The 21,142-nt window shown below is 45.3% G+C and overlaps 2 protein-coding genes across 3 annotated transcripts in view; both read left to right on the forward strand.

Annotated features, from left to right (window-relative positions):
- CACHD1 (cache domain containing 1) overlaps positions 1-12,210 on the forward strand; it is an 82,443-nt gene extending 70,233 nt beyond the window's left edge. Inside the window, exons 18-27 of the mRNA XM_072343499.1 lie at positions 1,520-1,619; positions 1,748-1,864; positions 2,916-3,076; positions 3,745-3,831; positions 4,017-4,133; positions 5,085-5,236; positions 5,615-5,776; positions 6,888-6,965; positions 7,922-8,023; positions 10,525-12,210. Coding sequence (XP_072199600.1) covers positions 1,520-1,619; positions 1,748-1,864; positions 2,916-3,076; positions 3,745-3,831; positions 4,017-4,133; positions 5,085-5,236; positions 5,615-5,776; positions 6,888-6,965; positions 7,922-8,023; positions 10,525-10,763 — 1,315 coding nt within the window. The 3' untranslated portion in view covers positions 10,764-12,210. The remainder of the gene's footprint in view (positions 1-1,519; positions 1,620-1,747; positions 1,865-2,915; positions 3,077-3,744; positions 3,832-4,016; positions 4,134-5,084; positions 5,237-5,614; positions 5,777-6,887; positions 6,966-7,921; positions 8,024-10,524) is intronic.
- Positions 12,211-20,724: 8,514 nt separating this feature from the next.
- RAVER2 (ribonucleoprotein, PTB binding 2) overlaps positions 20,725-21,142 on the forward strand; it is a 29,362-nt gene continuing 28,944 nt past the window's right edge. For both annotated transcript variants that reach the window (XM_072342983.1, XM_072342982.1), the window contains exon 1: positions 20,725-20,952. In XM_072342983.1, coding sequence (XP_072199084.1) covers positions 20,767-20,952 — 186 coding nt within the window. In that variant the 5' untranslated portion in view covers positions 20,725-20,766. The remainder of the gene's footprint in view (positions 20,953-21,142) is intronic.

A 21,142-nucleotide genomic window follows, 5' to 3' on the forward strand; every position in this document is an offset into this window, starting at 1 on the left:
TAACCCACTGGTACTTTCCGTCCTGTCTTACTGTGGAATTCCATTACATTCATAGAATCACAGAATGGCATGGGCTGAGAAAGCCCACAGTGCTCATCCAGTTCCAACCCCCTGCTGTGTGCAGGGTTGCCAACCAGCAGCCCAGGCTGCCCAGAGCCACATCCAGCCTGGCCTTGAATGCCTGCAGGGATGGGGCATCCACAGCCTCTTTGGGCAACAATGTCTGTTCTCTGATTTGCACTAGAACTTGTGCTTGTTCTTCTCCTTAAAGATGATGTGGTCAAGGTCATGAGCTAAGAAAACTGTCATCAGTAGTGCAAAAAGGAAGATTTCCATTGATTCTAGTTAGGCTTCACTGAAACCCTGCATAAGAACAACCCAGCTTTATTAAATGAACACACTTCTTTTCTGTTTGTTTTCATTTGGGGTTGCCCTAGATATCTCCTTCTGTGGGGACAGTGACCTACCCAGTGACTGAGAGCAGTCAATATTCACATGTAGTAATGATGAGTCCAACTCTTTTCATTTTAACAATTTTTATTAAAATATACTTTTGCTGGCTTTTAGAGGGTACCCAGCACAGCCGTAGCTGCAATAGGTCCAGTTCCATCTGGAGCAGCTAATTGAATTTGACCTGTGTGAATGGAGTTGTTCCTTTTTCCTTGGCTTTTGAAAAATCACGTGGCTGGGGAGAGGCTCCAGTTTGGATCTGGATTAATGTGATAACATGGTTTGGGCACTGTTGTTGTTTCTTTGTTTTCAAACTCTACGTTTGAGAAGGGAAGTGGTTTTCTGTCATCCTGGTTTTGGTATTTTTTGTATATCCTTATTGTGTTTAAAATGCGTATCAGGATTTCTGGTTTGGCATTCTTTTTTTTTTTTTTTTCCCCTCTCCAGTTAAAAGCTGTTAATAATAAAAGAATCAGATAATTTCCTCTGTTCTGCATTCCCTAAGTTGGAATTTTCAAGCATATTATTACATGCGTCTTATATAATATTACAACAAAGAAGCTGGAGCTAATGCTTAGAGCCTTTCCATAAATACTCACAGGATCAGAGACATCAGTTCCAACTCCTTGGCAGGAATTTGTTCGTTTTTAAATGGATCTCTACAAAGCTTTTCTCTCCATCATTTCAGTCACACTATTGGTTAGCCTATTAGTTCTCCTGTTTCCTTCAGCATCTTGAAGATGTTACATGGGAAGACACAACATCCACAATGCAAGATTCTAATGCAAACCCCTATAAGTTTGGTGGAATAAAAAGAAGGGGGGAAAAAAAAGAAGCAAAAGTCTAAAATGTTTTCCTGACTCCGCTGTAGACTTTGGGTGGTGCTGAGTGGCCGCAGTAACCTCCTCCCTTTGGGAATTGCTGGAACGGGAATGAAGCAGTTGGGGAGGCTGTGAATGATGCCCATGTGTTTTCTCTGGGGTGGGATGTCATTTAATGAGTGTGAAACCTCCCTTTAATTAGTAAGAAAGTCTAAAGGAAGGTTGTTTGCTCTTCTTGCCACGGGCAGGTGCTTTATCATGGAGGACAGAGGGTACCTGGTGGCACACCCAACCCTCATCGATCCCAAAGGACACGCGCCGGTAGAGCAGCAGCACATTACACACAAGGTCTGGCTTCTTTTTCCATGGTCTGTTCTTACCTCTTCCAGCTTCTGAGGTGGGAAGGACTGCAGAGAAGTTGTTGTTTGTGCCTGGTCTGAAAGGCATGAAATCCCGTGTGTGTTTTTTCCACTCAGGAGCCCTTGGTAGCAAATGACATTCTTAACCACCCGAATTTTGTCAAGAAAAACCTCTGCAACAGCTTCAGTGACAGAACAGTTCAGCGCTTTTATAAATTTAATACCAGCCTGGTGGTAAGTGTGCTGGGTTTTTTCTTTTGTTTTGCTCCTTTTAATTATTATTTTGCTTTTGAATGTACTTTGGTTGGGTTGGGTTTCTCTTGGTGGTAACAGGAACCCTTGCCAGGATCAGCAGACATGAGTCTAAGCCCGCCTGCTGTGTGGGTTGGCCTCTGTTCACCCTCATCCAAACATGGAATCAGTGATCCGGACTGCACAAATAGTTCTCGCTTGAGAAGTCAGTTGACACACAAGGGATTACGGATGGGCAGCTGTGGTTGGTGTCTGCAAAGCCTAGTCCAGCATCACGAAAATGAGAGAGGTTTGTTAGGCAAGAAAACAGATGTGTTTACTGATGGAATGTGCATGAGCACTTTCAGAATATCACTTGTCAGACTGCAGACTGGAGGTGTGGATTCCGCTTGTGCTCAGCCGTGCTTAGAGGTCCACGCCAGGGTCTGTCATCTCTTGCTGTATGGTGAATGCTGACTGCAGTGCCACAAATCCCCCCTTGCAAGACAACTGCAGAATGACTGAAAAGATGCTAAGCTCTGTGGGAGGAGTTGTTCTTTAAATAATACTTTTCAATGTTTAATGAGAAGAGAAGGTGGGAAATGAGTGTCAGAAATATTTGAACATTATGTCAGAATACATTGATTTATGTCAGGTAGACTTAAAAGGCTTCCCCCGCATTTGAAATGCAAAGCAGGAAGCGTATTACTCTAAAGGAAACTGCATGGGACAGAGCAAAGCCTTAAGGTTGCGCTGTGCAAATTGGAATCAGAATGGAGTTGGCCTACCAAATAGATCACAGCTGTACAGTGATGGTTACAAACTAAGTGCATTTTTTCCATCCTCAGCAAAATCCTTTCGCCTTGTTGTAGTCTGGAAGGCGAGCAAAGCTTGACAGGTTGATAAACAGTTGTATGAGCCTCTTATTTCTAAAGGCAAGTCTCTGTACATTTCTGCTCTGTCTGCTCTGCATTTTTCAGAAGGGGAAAATAGTGAAGCTCCCTGAGGACCAGGCTTCTTGCTGTGCCATTAACAACAGCTTGTTTTTCCTTAGGGAGATCTGACAAACCTTGTGCATGGCAGCCACTGCTCCAAGTACAGGCTGACAAGAATACCAGGCACCAATGCCTTTGTGGGCATCGTCAACGAGACCTGTGATTCTCTTGCTTTCTGCGCCTGCAGTATGGTGGACAGGCTGTGTCTGAACTGCCACAGGTCAGCTGGAGATACGGCACAAGTGGGCATTTATAGCGTGCTTCTTATAACCTGTTTATTTTATAAGTTAAATGAAAACATGGAGTGCAAAACTGAAGTGAAACCAAAATTTACCCGTGCTGTTTGTAAGGGACGTGGTGATTTAGCATTCCTTTAGTCCTTTAATCTGTATTGTCACTATATTAAGAGTAGTTTATTCTTGATGTGTTCATATGTCATGTGTGGATAAGGTTTAAGACCACAACTGATTTAGTTTGTCAGGGGGAGTTAGCAGTGGATCAGGCCCTTTGTTCTGGCGTATTAATACCCACAATCTTATACGAGTTGACGTGTAGTTTTTCATCATGGGGGTCCCAGCGACTGCAGGAGATTTTGGCTGCACCATATGTTTGTTGCACTGGAAAGAAGGATCCTTACATCTGGCTCTCAGACTTGCCCGGGGCCGTCTGCTTTTTCAGTTTCAGTGGGTGGGAAACTGATCTGGGAGTTCAGTTAATGCATTGTCCTCAACCCCAGCGCAGAATAGGAGCAATCCCTGCATTCCCGGGGGTAAGAGAAAGGATACCGAGCTGCTTTCTCCATGGTGGGCAGCCCTTATGCAGCTGCACTGCGGGGTTAAGATCGGAGTGATGTGTAATATGTTGGTTTTGTGTTTCTTGTCTCTCAAGAATGGAGCAGAATGAATGTGAATGCCCATGTGAGTGCCCTCTGGAGGTAAACGAATGCACCGGCAACCTCACGAATGCTGAGAGCAGGTGAGAGCAAACGGGGTGTAATGAAAGCTAACAGAATAAAGTGTTTGCTCACACTGACCAGGATAAACACACAGCATTATTCAGGATAATTAAGCATATGGTTGGTTAATGGGTAAAGGTGATTATGTTTTTTGTCCCTTGACTGCAACTTCTAATTCAGGGCTTTTCCTTTTGCCCCAATATAGGAATCCAAGCTGTGAAGTTCACCAGGAGCCAATGACTTTCACAGCAATCGATCCCAGCCTGCAGGATGCACTCCCTCAGTGCATTAACACTCAGTGCAATCAGAGAACGGAGAGCGGGTAAAGTGCCCTTCTCCCTCCCTGAAGATATACGCTGTTCCTGAAATAATTCATGTTGTTTCTTAAAGTGAAAACAGCTCCTCCTTCCACAGTTCGAACAAGAAAAGAAGGGACAAAAAAGGAAATGCAATGCCAGGATGAGATATTATAGCACACACCAACGATAACATCATGCTGCAGTTCAGAAACATAAGACCTCAATATCACCGAGCCACACAGCACCACTAATAGCAAACAAATGCTTTCCAGTCACACTTTGTGACTATGTGAAGAACTGAGGGTTGTGCAAGTACAAGATTTGCTGTTGAAGGGACAAATTCTTCCTTTTAGCAAAGCAGGCGGCACTGCCGTGTTTGCCTTTTGAGGGAAGATGTGGATCAAAGTGCTTAGAGAAATGAGACAGTACTTCAGTAGGGGTTACCTTGGAGTGCACTGGGGATGTTAGCTGCCTGTCAGCTTCCTGCTTCTCTCTTCTACTCCAGGCATTATGTGAAGAAGCTTGAGGGTCTATTTATTTTTTGTTAGTTATGAGTGGTCTCTAGGGAGCTGAGATTGCTAGAACACATTGTGCTGTGACCAGGCTTCCAAATCCTGTCTTACATCTTGCAGAGGATTGCAGAAAAAGGGTGGAACCTCAGTCGGGCTTTACTATGCTGAGAAATGTCATATTAGAAGAGTTAAAAAGGAAGTTCTGTCTTTACTCAGTGTGAGAGAGGAAGAAAAAGAAGACTAACAGGCTTGGAAATCTGAGCTCAAGTTGCAGGTCCCCTGTCTAACTTACCTCGTGCTACCTGAGCATTTTACTGATAAGTTTTTTTGGCCAAACGTTACGTAGTATTCAGGTTTATAGATGATTTTGGCCTCCTTTCATCTCTTGATTCTAAAACGATGCCAAGTGAAAAGTTCTGGAATGGACAGTAAACGTGGTGGTCTTCTGGTTTTAATTTTCAGGGATTGCTTTGGTGTGTTGGACTGTGAGTGGTGCATGGTAGACAGCGATGGGAAGACCCATCTGGATAAGTCCTACTGTGCCCCTCAGAAGGAATGCTTTGGTGGCATCGTGGGAGCCAAGAGCCCATATGTGGATGACCTGGGAGCAATAGGTAACTGCTCTTCTGAACAGATGCTACATTTACTCTTTGTAGTCAGTAATGTGTGCTTAGAGTGTCAGAGCACACTTTCAAATTTGTCTTCTATGCTAGAGGTGAATGAGCATAAAATAGAACATAAAGGAATTTTAAGGTAATTAAAAAACCAAGGCATCGGGGCTGTCCCAGGCATGGGATTTTTGACAGTCATGACATGTGGCTGAATATACTTAGCACATTTGTGACCTTCAGATGTTGCTCTTTCCAGATATCTTCTCCTGTTTAAAGGGTGCTTTCCTGTGTGTGCATTTGCACACCTAGAAACTCTTACACCTTTCTGCAGAGCATTGATGTTATTTTTTTCCCCTCTGTTTTGTCCCTTGTTTGTTTTAGGAGATGAAGTAATCACTCTGAACATGATAAAAAGTGCACCGGTTGGCCCAGTGGCAGGAGGCATCATGGGCTGCATTATGGTGCTTGTCCTAGCAGTGTATGCGTATCGTCACCAGATACATCGGAGGAGTCACCAGCACATGTCACCTTTGGCAGCACAGGGTGAGCTGATTAGTCAGGGAATCATAGAACGGCCTGGGTTGCAAAGGCCCACAGTGCTCATCCAGCTCCAACCCCCTGCTGTGTGCAGGGTCACCAACCAGCAGCCCAGGCTGCCCAGAGCCACATCCAGCCTGGCCTTGAATGCCTGCAGGGATGGGGCATCCACAGCCTCCTTGGGCAACCTGTTCCAGTGCGTCACCACCCTCTGGGGTGAAAAACTTCCTCCTAAGATCCAACCTAAACCTCCCCTGTCTCAGCTTACAACCATTCCCCCTTGTCCTATCACTGCCCACCCTCACAAACAGCCGTTCCCCCTCCTGTTTATACGCTCCCTTCAAGTAGTGGAAGGCCACAATGAGGTCTCCCTGGATCCTTCTCTAAGCTGAACAAGCCCAGTTCCCTCAACCTTTCTTCATAGGAGAGGTGCTCTGATCATCTTAGAGGCTCTCCTCTGGACTCATTCCAAGTAAATATTGAGAGAGGAAGTAGTATGTGGGAGTTAAAGCCACAGGCAAAACAAACAAACAAACCACCCTGGTTTTGTTTCTCTCTTCTATGCTTCACCCTCTTTTAATTTCTCTCTTGCCAGCCTCTGTAAAAGTAAGGTCCTGTCCTCATAAGGGTGCCTGTGTATTGCTGCCCTCTTCTGGGTGCAGGCTGACCTGCTGCTTGCAGAAGTCTGTCCAAGGAACTCAACAGCATTGCTTGTTGTTCCTGTCGGGAAGCTGAAGTTAGGATTTTTCCAGAGCTCAGACGATAAGCCCAGGTTCACAGCTCTGTGTGCCTTGCCACAACACCCTGGTTATACATGTTCACTTCTGCACAGGAGTGGTGATTTGGGGAGTACATCTTTCACAGCCCTCCTGCTTGGGTTGTTTGGATCGTGCCTGTTTCTTATGTGTATCCCTGCTTCTGCTCAGTGTGCCGTTTGTATCGCAGATACAAAAAGATATCCCCATGCCCCATCTGTCTTGGAAACAAAGCACGCCAAGCTCAGCCTGCACAGTAATGCAAAGTGCTTCCACTGTCTTACCAGGGTGACAGCCGTTAGTAAGTTGATCCAAAATTTTTCTCTTAACAGTTGCATTTTTCTGTTTGTAATGGTGTGTAGAAATGTCAGTGCGTATGTCGAACCTGGAAAACGATAGGGACGAGAGGGACGATGACAGCCATGAAGACAGAGGAATCAGTAAGTACCAAATCACTTGGCTGTAAGAGAAAGGTTAGATTAAATGAGCTGTTTGTTTTCTTAATAAGCTGGAATTAAAAACATATGAGGAAATGTTGTGCTGATAAGCAGTAGAAAATGTCTTTGCAGTGTTTTAACTTAAGTAGTAACTTCGAGTGCACTTTCAGTCTCATTTACATTTCTTAGTTTTAGAATGATGTTTCTTATTTTAAAATGACTCTGATCGGTGTGGAGGAAGTTTGTCTCTTATGTTCCCTGTCACGACCATTTCCAGCAGCAGCTGAGCCACAGCTTAGAAATTACAACTGTGACAATACAGGGTATGCAAAGCTGCTACCTTTGTTCAGCCTTGGAAAGGAGAGGACAAGTCTTCAACAAATGTGTCAGTAAATCTATCTTGCTTTGATTTAGGACTCTCATTTTAATTTACCAGCCAGTAAAAATGGCACTTTGCATGTAATGGTGCTGTATTGCAAAATGAAGCAGGTGCACCAAAACCCTGGGAGAGCCTGGGATTCAGACCAGGTCCCTGGTTCTGATCCCTCACTGAGAGAGGGCTAAAACAGCTCCCAAGACTCTAAACTACGTCAGCACTTACAGGTGGAGAAGTGAGCACATCTGCGTTTGATGCCTTGCATCTACTGCTTCTCCAAGACATTGTTAGCTCCAGTTTGAGCGGGCATGCGGTGCTGCCGTGGGTTCTTTAGCATGGGTAGGATAATTCTCTAAATGGCTTATTTCAAGTGAATGGGTTTGAATGAATCTTGATCTATTCTATGTTTAGATACAGCTTTATCTTTACTCCCACTGCTCTGTCACTTGACGGTCTTAAAATAGCAGTATTTGAGCAGTCATTTTGCAGAAAGCCCGTTTCACTGTGCCTGCTGTGTCCCACGGATAACAGTCAGTCAAAGCACTTTTCTTTTAAACCAGTTCTGTTTCTTTTTCTGCCCCAGTCAGTAACACCCGATTCATAGCAGCGGTAATAGAGCGGCATGCCCACAGCCCAGAACGCAGACGCCGATATTGGGGTCGATCAGGAACAGAGAGCGACCACGGTAAGACTCTGAATCACCATCCTGGTCACAGCTTTAATGATGGTTGTTACTCACAGGTCTGGCATGTTACAGATAAGGCCACAAAAAACCAAACAAACCACCTTTGCAGCCTTATTGCTTCACAGTTAAACAGTTTTGATGCCCTCCAGCAGATGATACTGTCTAGTGAAGGGGTGGGAGTGTAAAAGCAGCTAAATGCCATCCTGTCCCTATATCTGATTCTTGGGATCTGCCAGCTTAATTGCATGACCAGAATTCAGACCGACAGATATGTTTCTATATTTATCATACTGGTTTTCCACTACCAACCTGAACAATTTAGATCTTCAGTTGAGATAACGGACCTCTCCTGCTCAGAGAGAGAAAGCAATAAGTCAGCGTCTCTGCTGCCCTTTTCCTTTGATGGAACGTTTTGAGGTTGGACTTGATGATCTTTGAGGTCTTTTCCAACCTGAGTGATTCTGTGTGTATCTTTCATAAAATTCCACCAACATGCTGGATGTCTGCATTTGCTAGGGTAAAGTAAGTGTGGAGTAGAGCTCTGGTGCCTCCTTAACCTTTCTGCTGCACATTCAGCCTGTGCTATCCCCATAGAGGGCATCTTATGTGACTGCTAAGCAAATAATACTCATCATTAACTGTGTACATGTATAGCAGTGGAGGCTGTTCAACCTTGTGTGTTTGTTTCTTCTCCCTCTCCCCACACACACACCATACATGCTGTTTAGATTCCAAGAACTGTGGTATACCTCTCGTACTTTAAGACTACTTATGTTTTAAAAGCAGTTAAAAAGATATCATGCTGTTGTCTCATGAGGAGGACTTAATGTAAGTTAAGAGAGGGTTAGACGAGGTGGTCTGCCACAGGCAACAGAATGTCGTAGTGACCATCTACTTTGTAGAAGATGTGTTCAATTGTTACGACAGTGGTTGCTCTAATAGAATTGGTGGGGGACAGGAGGTCTTGAGGGCAAAACCTTGGAACATGAGTGAACAGACGTCTGAGGGACAGTCTTGCTCTAGGAGGCATTATCCTGGACTTGGGGTCAGATTATCTGCACTGAGAAAGATTTGTTTGACTAATGCTCCTCTCGCACCATTTCTTATAGCAAATCCTTGCCGTCTTCCTAGTTAAAAGGAGTAGCAGGGTTCCCGTCTACCTGAAACGTGCACTTCTATTTTCAGTCTCTGTCATTTCATCCTCTTCAGAGGGCTGCCCATTCTTCTTCCCCAATTCCCCTCTGCCAACTAGAAACCGTAACTCAGAACACAGAAAGAGAGAACCAGCTTTGGGTGCTTGGCCTGATACTTCCAGCACTCTTCATCTGGGTGTCTCAAGTTGAAAACTTGAAAACCAGAGATGCTCAGAAGCACTAGGGGTTCTTTTTTCAACTCTTAGCCAAAGTTTTCTCAGAAGGATTGTTATTCTAATTAAAGAAGCATCCTTATTTCTTTAAACTTCTGTTGCATTTCCATGTTTAGAAACACTCAGGTGTTTTTGTTTAGGACACTGCAAACTGATTCTGAGTGGTTTCAGCGTCAAGTCAAATTGCACAGTAACTACAAGCACCTGCTTCAAAAGAAAGGGACAGAAAGCACCAAAGGAAGCTGTCACAAGATGGCTTTTTCCCTGAGAAGGCACAGTCTTGTCTTGCAACAGTTAGCTGTTAGCTGGCTTTCAGGTGACGTAATTTCCTTAGGCTAACCCTGTGAATGCAGTGTTTAATTACCCACAAAGATGGCTGCTCTGGTTTTCTTCAACCTCTCAGCCTTCGGTAGCAGTTATTTTAGCCAAGGGAGAGCCTCCCCTTAACTATGCTGTGTGCATGCCTGGAGGAGCAACTGGAAGAGTTGGTGCTGTTGAGCTTAATGGAACAGTGCAAAACACTTCCATATAGATTCAGTGAATTTCTTTACTGTATGGAAAGCTGACCAGCATTGCAAACATATGCGAGATTTTTGCAAGTTGACACCAACAGGTGCAAAGTGTTCCTTCTAAAATATAATGATGTGATTATACATAATGCACCAAGGTAATGTGAAAAAGCTTTGTTACCTCCTGGCATTAGGCAGTGGTCCTTACTAGGACAAATGTAGCTGGATAGGGATAGAGGTCGTGGGACCCACTTAGGTTTTGTCTGTTTGTGAAATTCAAGTAATACAGAATCACAGAATGGTTTGGGTTGGAAGGGACCTTTAAGATCATCCAGTTCCAATCCCCTGCTGCAGGCAGGGATGTCTCCCTCTAGACCAGGCTGCTCACAGCCACATCCAGCCTGGCCTTGATTGCTTCCAGGGAAGGGACATCCACAGCCCCACTGGGCAACCTGTTCCCATGTCTCAGGTCTCTTCTTCCTTTTCTCTTGGCCGAAGCCACTCCTTGTTTATTCTCTGCCAAGTGCCAGCTGTGTCTGATAGCAGCAGGGTGTGGCACTGAGCGCTGTGGATATTGGCCTCTAAGTGTGGCTTTTCGTTCTTAGCTCTGCTGTTTTGTTTTCCAGGCTACAGCACTATGAGTCCTCAGGAGGACAGCGAAAATCCGCCGTGCAATAACGATCCGCTGTCAGCTGGTGTGGATGTTGGGAACCACGACGAAGACTTAGACCTGGACACGCCACCTCAGACAGCGGCCCTGCTGAGCCACAAGTTTCACCACTACCGGTTGCACCACCCCACTCTACACCACAGCCACCATTTACAGGCTGCAGTCACCGTACACACTGTGGATGCAGAATGCTAATGAACGACACAAGCAGCAAACCTTGTGAACCACGATCCGTGCAGCCACGGGCACCTTTGTTTCTGTGCTTTTTACCAGGAACAGTTTAACGAACTTCCTGAGTAAACTCTTAGGCATAAGAGCTTTACATTCTCACAATGTAAGGTTGGCTCAGAAATGGAAGGGAAATGTGCTTGATGAATGGACCTGCCATAACATTTAATAAAATGGAACAGGAGGCACGTTAGACCTCCAAAACCAGGGATGCAAGTTTATACAGCAGCCGAAGCTTTGGAAGCCCTGTTATGCTGAGCCAAGAGAAGGGAGAGCTTAAAAGAGCCAGAGACGATTTGGTTTCCTTAACTGGAAGAGCAGAAAACTGTGCAGCTGAAGACTAAAAAGGTGCCAGACGGAACGGGGGGAGCCCGGCGGGCTCTCTGCAGTTTAAATGCTCTTAGGAAGTTCATTGCTCCTGTAGTTGCTGTGTGGAACCTGGGACAGTGCATCTCGAGATTTTTAAGTAAAGGATTATTTTTCTACTATTTATTGAACTTGAAACTACGGGGGGGGAGGGAGGGGAGAAAACGTTAGCAGTTTTCAACAGCTACCACATATATTCTGTGATGGTGAAGTAGTTCTTCTGAGGAAGACGTCTGTTTCTTATTAGCTGGTATTCATCCACTGCCCCGCTCTGCAAAAGGGAAAATGAAGAAGTCGTCTCCGACGTGTTTACATTACGAATGCTTTCTTTGCCACAATTGTTTTCTGTTAATTTTACAACCTGATTTACACGGCAGTATTTCCTTCCTATTTGCAGAGGAGAAATCCTGCATTTCCTTGCTAAAATTTTGCAAATTCTGACCCAAAAAAATCTCTCCATCTAAAACTCTTTGATCATCCCAAAAGGTTTCCTGTATGGCAGTAATAAAGGATTTCTTTAGCATCGGTTACCAGAGAATTCCAAATGAAGTCTGTGCCATTGTAATGTTTCTTTAGGACACCATCAAGATCTGAAGTAGGGACAAAGCAGTGCTCTGTAAAACTTGGGTTACTGCGGAGGGGGGGATCTGTTTGAAATCATAATTAGAAGCTGCTGCTGTTTGTCTGGATTTTAACATAGCTTGGTAACTCAGAGATGAATCAGCCTGACTGCAACACAGTGCAGCATCATCATCAATCAGTTTTAAATCACAGTGTTGTATTTTAGATTCACATTTTGTGATTACGGTGATATAAAATCATTCTTGCACTGTGCGTATGATAAACATCCATTTATATGTAGTTTCTTTTAAATCACTTGTTTTAATTAATATGGTACTTCATACTGTATTATGTAAAAAAAAAAAGAATTGGTTCTTAAACAGTACGGTAAAATAACTATATGTGTGATATCAGGATACCCCTTTATACTATGTATAAAATTGAAATCTCTAGTGAAATAAACTGTATATAAAGTATAGTTCTGTGGATACCTGGCTAGATGGAAATCGTTCTGTCTCCGTTTCCATTGATTTAGTGGCTGAATGAGGAACGAAACATTTGAGCAGGTTGCTTTTGTTTTTAGGAGCTCTCTGTATCTGAACTGTGCCTATAAACGTGTTGGGGTGTTTTAGAGCCGTTTGCTTTTCTGAGCCTGGAAAGGAGCGCTTTGGAAGCAGTTGGTGACTCTGCAGTCTCACCAGGGATAATCAGTTCTCACGTGTGCTACTGAACGCTCGGTCATGTCTTGTATTGGCCTTGGTGCTCTGTGTAAGAAGGGCTGTGAGGTTGCTTTTGCTGACCAGACAGCATTAGAAGTCTACTAAGCACTGTGCTGTGTTTTCAAAGGACTGAATTGAGTGTCCTGTAACAGTTTGTGGTTCCATCTGTGGACACAGTTTGCTACAATGTCTAATATAACAGAGGCTGTTGGGCAGTGCACAAATGGCTGTTTTTTTTCAGGTTTGCCTTTATAAGAAAATGCGTTACCTTAATGTTACTGCCTGACCAAACCACAGCACCCGTGGCCAAGAAGCGGAATGGAGGGCAGGTAGCAGCTGAGCTCTCCTAACCCCGGTTCTGCAGAACTCCAGTTGTTCTCATTGAAGCTCAGAGGTGAGATGTGACACTGTATCCAAGACTTGATTTATTCCAATCACTTGAGCCCAAAGCTGCCACAGTGTTACAAAAGCGTCCTTGGAAGTTACCAACTTGCAAACAGAGCCCGAATGTTACCTCGTTCTGCCTATGAAGGAGTCTCACTGTGCAGTGGTAGCTCCCCAGACTGAGTATTTGCTCCCCAGTTGTAGTTTTTTAGAGCAAGCAAGATTAGAATTGTCCCCCTACATGTAAGGCAGCAGAAGCAAAAGTGAGGGAACACCTCTGGCTTGATTTGCACTTTGTGTCTGCTCTGCTGCCAATTTTAATTTAACCCAGATGAGATTGTGGAACATGTTTGTAGTGAGAAACAAGTTATTAATTCCAGCTCTAACTAAATATCTCAACAGAGAGATGCTGTTGTTGTTAGAATTATCTGCTGGGCAGAAACTGCCTGCAGTGCTCTCTGTTGTAGCTCTACCAGAAAGATATCCAAGTGCAGTATAACAGTGCTCTTTGAACAGCTATCCAAAAGTCCAAGCAATCACAAGCCCCTTGCTTTTATCTTGCTTTTATTTTTTTATGAGCTGACTCTCATTTCTGCCTCACCACTTCTGTTCTAGGACATACAAAGTGTTCCTGGTTCGTGGGATCTGCACAGCCTTCCTTGTGCTCCAGGTAATGAGAGGTGCCAAAGCTGCTGCTATTAAGGAGTAACCAAGGAAGAAAAACCCAAACAGCTCTCCAAAGGTGTGTCAGGTGGTAAATTCAAATGCTGACTGTGTTTCAGCACAAACCAATATAATGCTGATAATGAATCTAGAGTTCATTTAAAGCAAAGCCTGATAAATAACAAAGGGAGCATTGACATAGGTTCTATAAGAAGCTGTGTGATAGCCCTCCCGTTTTCATTGCAGGTGCAGTTCCACGGCCTTCCCTCCCCATTATTATTTTACTGTGTTGACTGTGGGACAAGATCACAAATGAGCAGCTGTTTGCCTGACTTGGATTTGTATCCTGTATGCTCCTTATTTATAACAGGTAGCATTCATGACCATGAGTTACTTAGTTGTTTTAATGTCCTGTGTGTTTTCTTTCATTTTTCTGGAGAAAAAAAGTTCTTTTCAAGTTTTTGCTTCCCCTCCCCCCCAAAGATTACAGTGAGCTTTGCCTTTGGTTTGCACACACTAGTGTTAAACAGACATCATGCTTTCAGTCTTTGAGCGCTCTGAAGTGTATTGACTTTTCCTGTACATACCAAGCAGGTCACCCATCCATGGAACCAAGCTAAAGATGGAAGCTGTTCATATGTTCGGAGTATGCTGCTTCAAAATGGAGCCTTTTTTGATTGTTTACATTATTGCCTCGATAAAAAATGTGATTTGGAAAGAAGAGTGTGTTACAACCAGCCTATGAGCATTTAATAAGGCAGCTTACACCATGAAATATTGTCTTTACCCTTGGCGTGGAGAGAGAAGGCAGTTGAGAATTCATCAGGTGTTCCCATGTGCAGTGCTTGTGACTTTGGCTGGTCAAAAGGAGATCTGTAGCTTTCAGAGGCTTTATTTAGTAAAGTCACCCAGAAATGGAGATGAGGAGAGGAAATGTACTTGTCAGAGTAGGAATGATTGCAGAGCTGGCAGCAAGCTGGAAAAGGGGAGGAAATAAGATGCAGAAGTCCTGGATCTCCTTAGGAGAGTGTAGGTAATCCAGGAGGCTGTATGCAAATGTAAAGGTTAATCTGCAGTATTCATAGCTCTTAGATAGCCCTTTCATTTGTCTTCTGAGAAAGAATCCCAGCTATGGCTGAGGTTTTAAAGAAGCCTGTGCTAAAGTTTCCCCTCTTTTGTCATTCAGTGCTGTTTGGGGTATGGGTTCCTGCAGCAGTGAATTCTGTTGGGTTGTGGTTTTCCACACAGTATCCATTTTGCCACTGATCCCAAGCAGGAGAAAAATAATACAGACATCAGAATATTTTATATTACTTATTTGCAGCTCATCTCCTTGACGAGGGGTGATTATTTTCTCTAGTTTATTTGCTTTGAACTGAGTCATGGAAGGACCTTGGCCCAGAAGGGCTTGCGTTTTGGAGCCAAGGCTACAGTGGAATTTGGACACTCAAGTCCAAGAGTGAAGTCCTCCAAACCCTGCCTTGTTAGCAGAGTGCCAAACATAACTGGTGTGTGTGCCAGTGTTCGTGCAGAACTGCTGCCAGTTCTATCTCAGTAGATGAGGCTGATACTTCCCTGCCCCAGCACCTTCTCCATAACCTGCTTTGGATGGTGTAGTTTTGAGGCTGGGTCGCTCCCATCCTCTGCCTTGGAGCCCAAGGGAGCCTGAGCTGGCAGTAGTTCAGGGCACGCATGGACAGCAGTTTCCAGAGTGATTTACTGACTGTGCAGCAGCCTGCACTGTGACATACATTAATTGCCTGTTCAGTCCCGGGGAGAGGCTTAATTTCCTACATCTCTGCTGCAAACTTCCATGGAGATTTTTGGTGAACAGATAATCTAGTGCTATAACGAAGGAAAACAGGCATCCAAAGTACACAAGGAAGAGTTTCCTTCAGATAATCAGATCTACTCTGTTTAACCAAGTCTTTTGTTGTAATGCAGAGCAATTTTATGCCATCAGAAAGCGGTGATACCAGACTGCAATACTGATGACCTGAGCAAGGAGCATGAGTTGGATGGCAGGCTGAACATTCATTAGATGTGGAATTTGTACTTTCAGCTCAAAGACCGAACCATAGTGGGCTCATCTCAATTCTGTGGGGAAAAAACAAAGCAGTTTGTATTCCTGGGCTGGTTCCATCAGTGGTGGTGGTAGATGGTGTTACTCTAAAAACTCGGGAGCAGGTGGATACTGCTGCGTTTTGTTTTACATTTCTGTAGTTGACCCTGGAAAAAGCACCACCTTTGAGTGCTGCCTGAACAAGTGCTCTCTGCTCTTATTACCACACATGGAGCAAAAACAGTGATAGCAAAGAAGGGAAACTGTTGGCCAGAAAGCATAGCACAGGAACCTTTCTACCCTGCTCTCCACCTGGCATCAATGTGTGACGACGTCTGCTCTGTAGATAAAGTGAATAACCCCCACTTCTGAGACCATCCAGCTGGTAATTTTTACAGGCAGAATGTCTGCATGAAAATAATATGAAGGAAAAGGTATTTCCACACCACACTGAAGTTCTGGTCAAGCTGGCAGGCTGCTCTTTAAGCATAGGCAGCATCACAGCGGTTGAGCAATGGATTGGCCTTAGATGAGGCTACTGAGTATTTCCAGTTTGGTCAGCACTGGTGTTCTCTAACTTTAATGCTCTTCCAGCACACCTAGAGGTATAAAATCAGACACACTGGGATAGGTTGGCACTGAGACCAGTAGGAAACCAGGAACTTGGTCGGATAGTTTATTTTCAGTCAGCCTATCTGTCAGTCTTCAACATTTGTTTTGCTTCAGCTGTCCATTCTCCTGGTATAATGTATGCAAATCGTATGCAACTGGGAGAGATTAAATGCAGAGTAGTTAAACTAGATTACCTAAATTCTGCAAAATAAAACCAATCTCTTTAATATCTTTATTTTATTTGCAGCTTAACTGAGGAGATCTCTATACACAAACCAAAGCGTGCTATTATTCTAACAGCCAGGCAACCTGGATGGCAGGGAGTGGAGGAGGCTTTTTTGCTCCACATCAGAACACGTACAAGTTAGTTAGACCACTTCAGTGTGTTTATAGCACAGAGTTCTGTTGCGTGACTGTTTCTATGGGAACCTTTTTATAACCCAATAGCAGAACACTTTAAACTCATAAATTTTTTTTTAAGAACACATTGGGAAAGTTGAGCTTGCATTGTGTCCTCCATGCCAGTTTTCCATATTTAACAAGTTCACTGTGGTTTTTTAAGGAGAAAATATTGTGGTGGTATTTCAAACCTCCAACCTCTGCTAGCAGGGATAAATCATGGACCGGTTCATTGAGTCAAACCCAATTGCTGATGTGATGCCTGTTCCAATATGTACCAGTTATTCAGTCACTCACCTCCAGGATATTCTTCAAGTCTATAATCTGTAGAGGCTGCAGATGAGACAGTGACGGGGGTGTGATAATTTCCACGGGGGAGGGCTTTGGTTTGGTGGTATGATTTTGCTGTGTTTTAACACAGAATGATTTAATGTTTTCCTGTGAGCACTCAGCATTCATTTCCAGCTCCTAGAAAATAGGCACTTATGGAGAAGCTGGGACAGAATGATTTGAAACGACCATTTGCAGCACCCCAACAGAGGGTAGCCAATAAAAATACCCTGTAGGAGTGCTGGGCGGGCTGTACCTGCTCTTACTAGAAACCAAAGAAGCCTTTTTATATTTGCACATTGCCAAAACATACTTTCTGTCAATTAGCTATTACTTAATTTGAAATTGGATCTGGATGAGGGAAAATAAGGCCTGTGAAAAGAAGAACGGTGACTTAAAGCAGTGGGAGGTTTGTTTGAGGAGGAGGTGTTGCAGAGGTTCCAGCCCTCAGGGACAGAAATGAGCAAGGACTGTACGGGCAGCTCTTTGATCTCACTGTCTCCCATTCTCCATTACTAGTCAGGAAACTGGCTTTGTTTCATGGTGGTTTGTTGGCTGTTTTACTACGCTTTTGTTGTCTTCAGATAAAACCTTCACGCTGCTTTGCTAATGATATGCACGAAGTAACAAAGGTTATAAATTCTACTGCAAAGACGATGATTCCTAAAACAGCCCCTTGCATTCTATTGCAGTGCAATGGTTTCCTGACAATAGTCACTCACTCTATAACCTCCATTATCTTCTTACTGTTTACTTGCAAACCACTGTGCTACAGAATGGAAATGGAGATGTTGCTAACCAATCTCTGAGTTAATCCATCATCCCTGACTCTCTTAGGAGCAGTGTTACACTGAGCTTAACAGCTATCACGTCCCACTTAAAAAGAAAACGTTCAGATGTGGGCGAAGTCACTTGGAATGTTTCTATGTCTGTATGGAAGAGTGTTTCCAGAGTAAAGGACTGGCCCAGCTTTGGTCACACACTGCAGTACCTGGCAAATTCCAGTGAATCTGAGCTGCATCCTGTACAAATAAGGCATAATTTAACTGGGAATATCTGTTTATTGACTGCATCTCTGAGCGAAGCATGTGGCTGCTGTGAGCTCTGGAGCAATCTGTTGCCCATCTGGCATCTCTCAGACAAGATGGGCACTGCTGGGATGAGATCTGATCACCCTGAAGTCTGATCCTATATTACTGCAATTCCTCAGTGCCTGGAGAACTCAAACCCAATCAAAAGATCTCTGGTATTAAAATGAGCTTAGCCATTAATTAGGAAGACTAACCGTGTCACAATACTTGCCTCAACAAAATGTCAGCCCAGACATGCTGAGCTGTTCTGATGGTTAAGCAGTGCGTTGTCCAAGTGGGACACACAGCTACAGCATCGCCTCAGCAGCCAAGGGCAATGGTGAAGGTTTTGTTCCATTGGGGTGCTGCTGGTATCAGTTACTTGTTGTACTGTGCTAGCTTGGGAATTTGATACAAAGTTCCATTTGTTTCTTAGTGATTCGCACAGTTATTGCATGAATGTTACACCGAGAATGCCCAAAGCGTTCAGATTTGTAAGAAACAGGGCAAAACAAACTTCTTTTGGCATATTTGTTGTGTTCTAGAGGTAATTGATTTGGAAGTGTGAGGTAAACATGGGAGCTCCTTGTTGATGGCACACCTGTGTGGTCGTTGCAGAACTAATTTTGATGGCATGTGAGTCTACATCTTTGGGTTTCGAGGTGTTAGCTGTCAAATGGAACAAAAGGAGCAGCAGGAGGTGGCAACCATTGTGGATAGCACAGGCTGAAGAGAACGGTATTGCTTGCACTTGGACCATGAACAAAACACCGCTTGAAGTGATGCTAGCAATGGGGATTTTAATAGGAATGTGGAATTTTCAGCTACTGATGGATCCCAGACACCCGCTATAGGAAAATGATTCAGTTTCAGGTTATAGAAAACAGTTTGGATTTCTCTTTCTTATAAGAAATCCATTTTCTGAAGAGCTTACAGATCCATTCCCTGTATCCCCCGCACTCAGCAATCCAGCAGGGACTAAAAAACTTCGGCTTTTATCTGCACAGATCAGAGCCTGTTGGTCCATTTGAACCGTGGTAAGTTAATCTCCAGCTTAGAAGAGCTGCAAAAGCCACTCCTGTGGACAGGGTCGTTATTCTTAATTAACAAAGAATTTAGCGAGCTACAAATGAATTACTGCAAAGTGGCTTAGCTGTAATAGCATCAAGCCAGCAATGCAACCAAAGCTGTACTTACAGATCACTCTAGTTCTCCACAATATTTAAATACTGCTTTTTTGCTTATGCAGCGATTCTGAAACCTAATGGAAGTGCACCGGAAAACCAAAGACTGCTCAGAGTGCAGAGCATCAACATGGAGGGCTTGGTTTGAAAGTGAGTAGCTGTACTCATAGAAACGTATGTATACAGTGTCTGCGCCTGGAAGGACAGTCTGTAATCAAGAGCAAATCCTGAAGTGTTAATTCCTGAAATGCTAATTCTAGCAGTGCACCACAGCTGGGAATGAGCTGCACTTGGGTGCCCTGCAGCCTATCAGATGGAGACGACAGCAGCTGTTGAGAAGGTAATTGTTACAGGTGTGATTAATTACCAACGACATACAGGTGAACCAGCATGTCCACCTTCAAACTGGAAGAATTAATGTGGTAATTAATTACTCTGCTTTTACAGCTTCATTAGCTTCATTGAACATACAATATTTGGGCAGATTTCTACTCTGATAGCTTCATCTGCTGCGTGTTTCTGAGGAGGGGGCTCATATTCACACTGAGTCATTGGCCCTGAGTCGTTTACATCTCCTAAGCTGATGTGATTTGGATGGGTTGAGAGAAGGCAGTTTTTAGTATGGCTTCCTTGCTGCCATAGCTTGAATCAGTTTGTAACTACTCTTGCAGTTTTACTCAAGCTTTTATGTATTTCCCAGGGGTAATGCCACAGGTTGGGTTATTAATGGTTTATACATCCTTAGGCACGGGTTATCCGTACCTCAGCCAACGCTCATCAGCCTCACTGGGTCCTTCAGACCGACTCTCACCCAAATAATTTGCCACAATGTGTTTTCCTGCTTCTGCTTCATGTAGGAAGGCGATGCTAACGGCGTTCAGATGGCTGTGAGCACGCAAACACTTTGCCATGAGCAATACACCAACAATGAGGCCCTCTTGATAAGGACGTGCCCACACACACCCCTTCTGACCCCAGCTGCATTTCCAGTTTCCTTCTGAGGGCTGTTTTTCAGGCTTGGCTTTTCTTTCTCCCCCTCTTTGCGGTCAGACCCGATTCTAAAACTGGCCGCATCTATTTATTCTTCGTTCCTTTATCGAACTGATGACAGCGTTAAAAAAACAACAACAACCCGGAATTTGGTGCGCTGTGAACGGCAGCGCGAGTAACTTGTGGGAAGGAACGAGCTGAACAGAACCACGGCGGTGTTTCAGCGAGCGGGGCTTAAAGCGGAGCCGTCTGTACAGATGCTGCTTCGTAGCAGCAGAGCGCAGCGCGGCGCCCATCGCGCTGCTGGCAGCCACGGCCCTGAGGGAGGGATTGCTGCGGCCGGGCAGCTCCCGGGCGTTGCTCTCCTCCTCGGGCTGCTCCGCCGGTTGCTCGGGGCGTTTCGGGTACCGCACACCCCCAGCCAAGCGGGCTGTAGGCGAGGCGAGCGGCTCCGCTCCGCGCCATTTCTGCAGCTGCGGGCGGCTCGAGGGGCGGCTCGGCCTCTTCCCTCCCCCCGCCGTGGGCAGGACGAGGGCGGCGGGGCGGGGCCCGGCTGCTCGTCGCGCCCCGCGGTTCCCCCTCCGCCCACCGCCGCGCTCCCCCCCCCGCTCGGCCGGGCGGCTCTGCAAGATGGCGGCGGCAGCCGAGCGCGGAGCGGGGCTGCCCGCCGAGCCGCCGCCTCCACCGCCGCGCGGGGCTCGGCCGCCGCCGCTGGGAGCCGAGGAGGTGTCGAGGCGGCTGGCGGTCACCCGGCGGGAGCTGAGCAACCGGCGCAAGATCCTGCTGAGGAACCTGCCGGCCGAGAGCAGCAGCCAGGTACGGCCGCCTCCTGCAGCCGGGCGGGAAGCCGAGGGGCTGCCGCTGCCCTCCGCCGCCGCAACAAAGAGCGGCCCCGGGGCTCCGCTCGACCGCTCTCGCCGCTTTGTCGCCGCCCGGGGAAGCGGCTCGGGGCGGCTCCGGGAGCCGCATCGCTGCGGGCGGGCGGGACGGGCGCGGGGCTGCGCCG

Source organism: Excalfactoria chinensis, chromosome 8 (assembly GCF_039878825.1).
Source record: "Excalfactoria chinensis isolate bCotChi1 chromosome 8, bCotChi1.hap2, whole genome shotgun sequence".
Lineage (NCBI taxonomy): Eukaryota > Metazoa > Chordata > Aves > Galliformes > Phasianidae > Excalfactoria > Excalfactoria chinensis.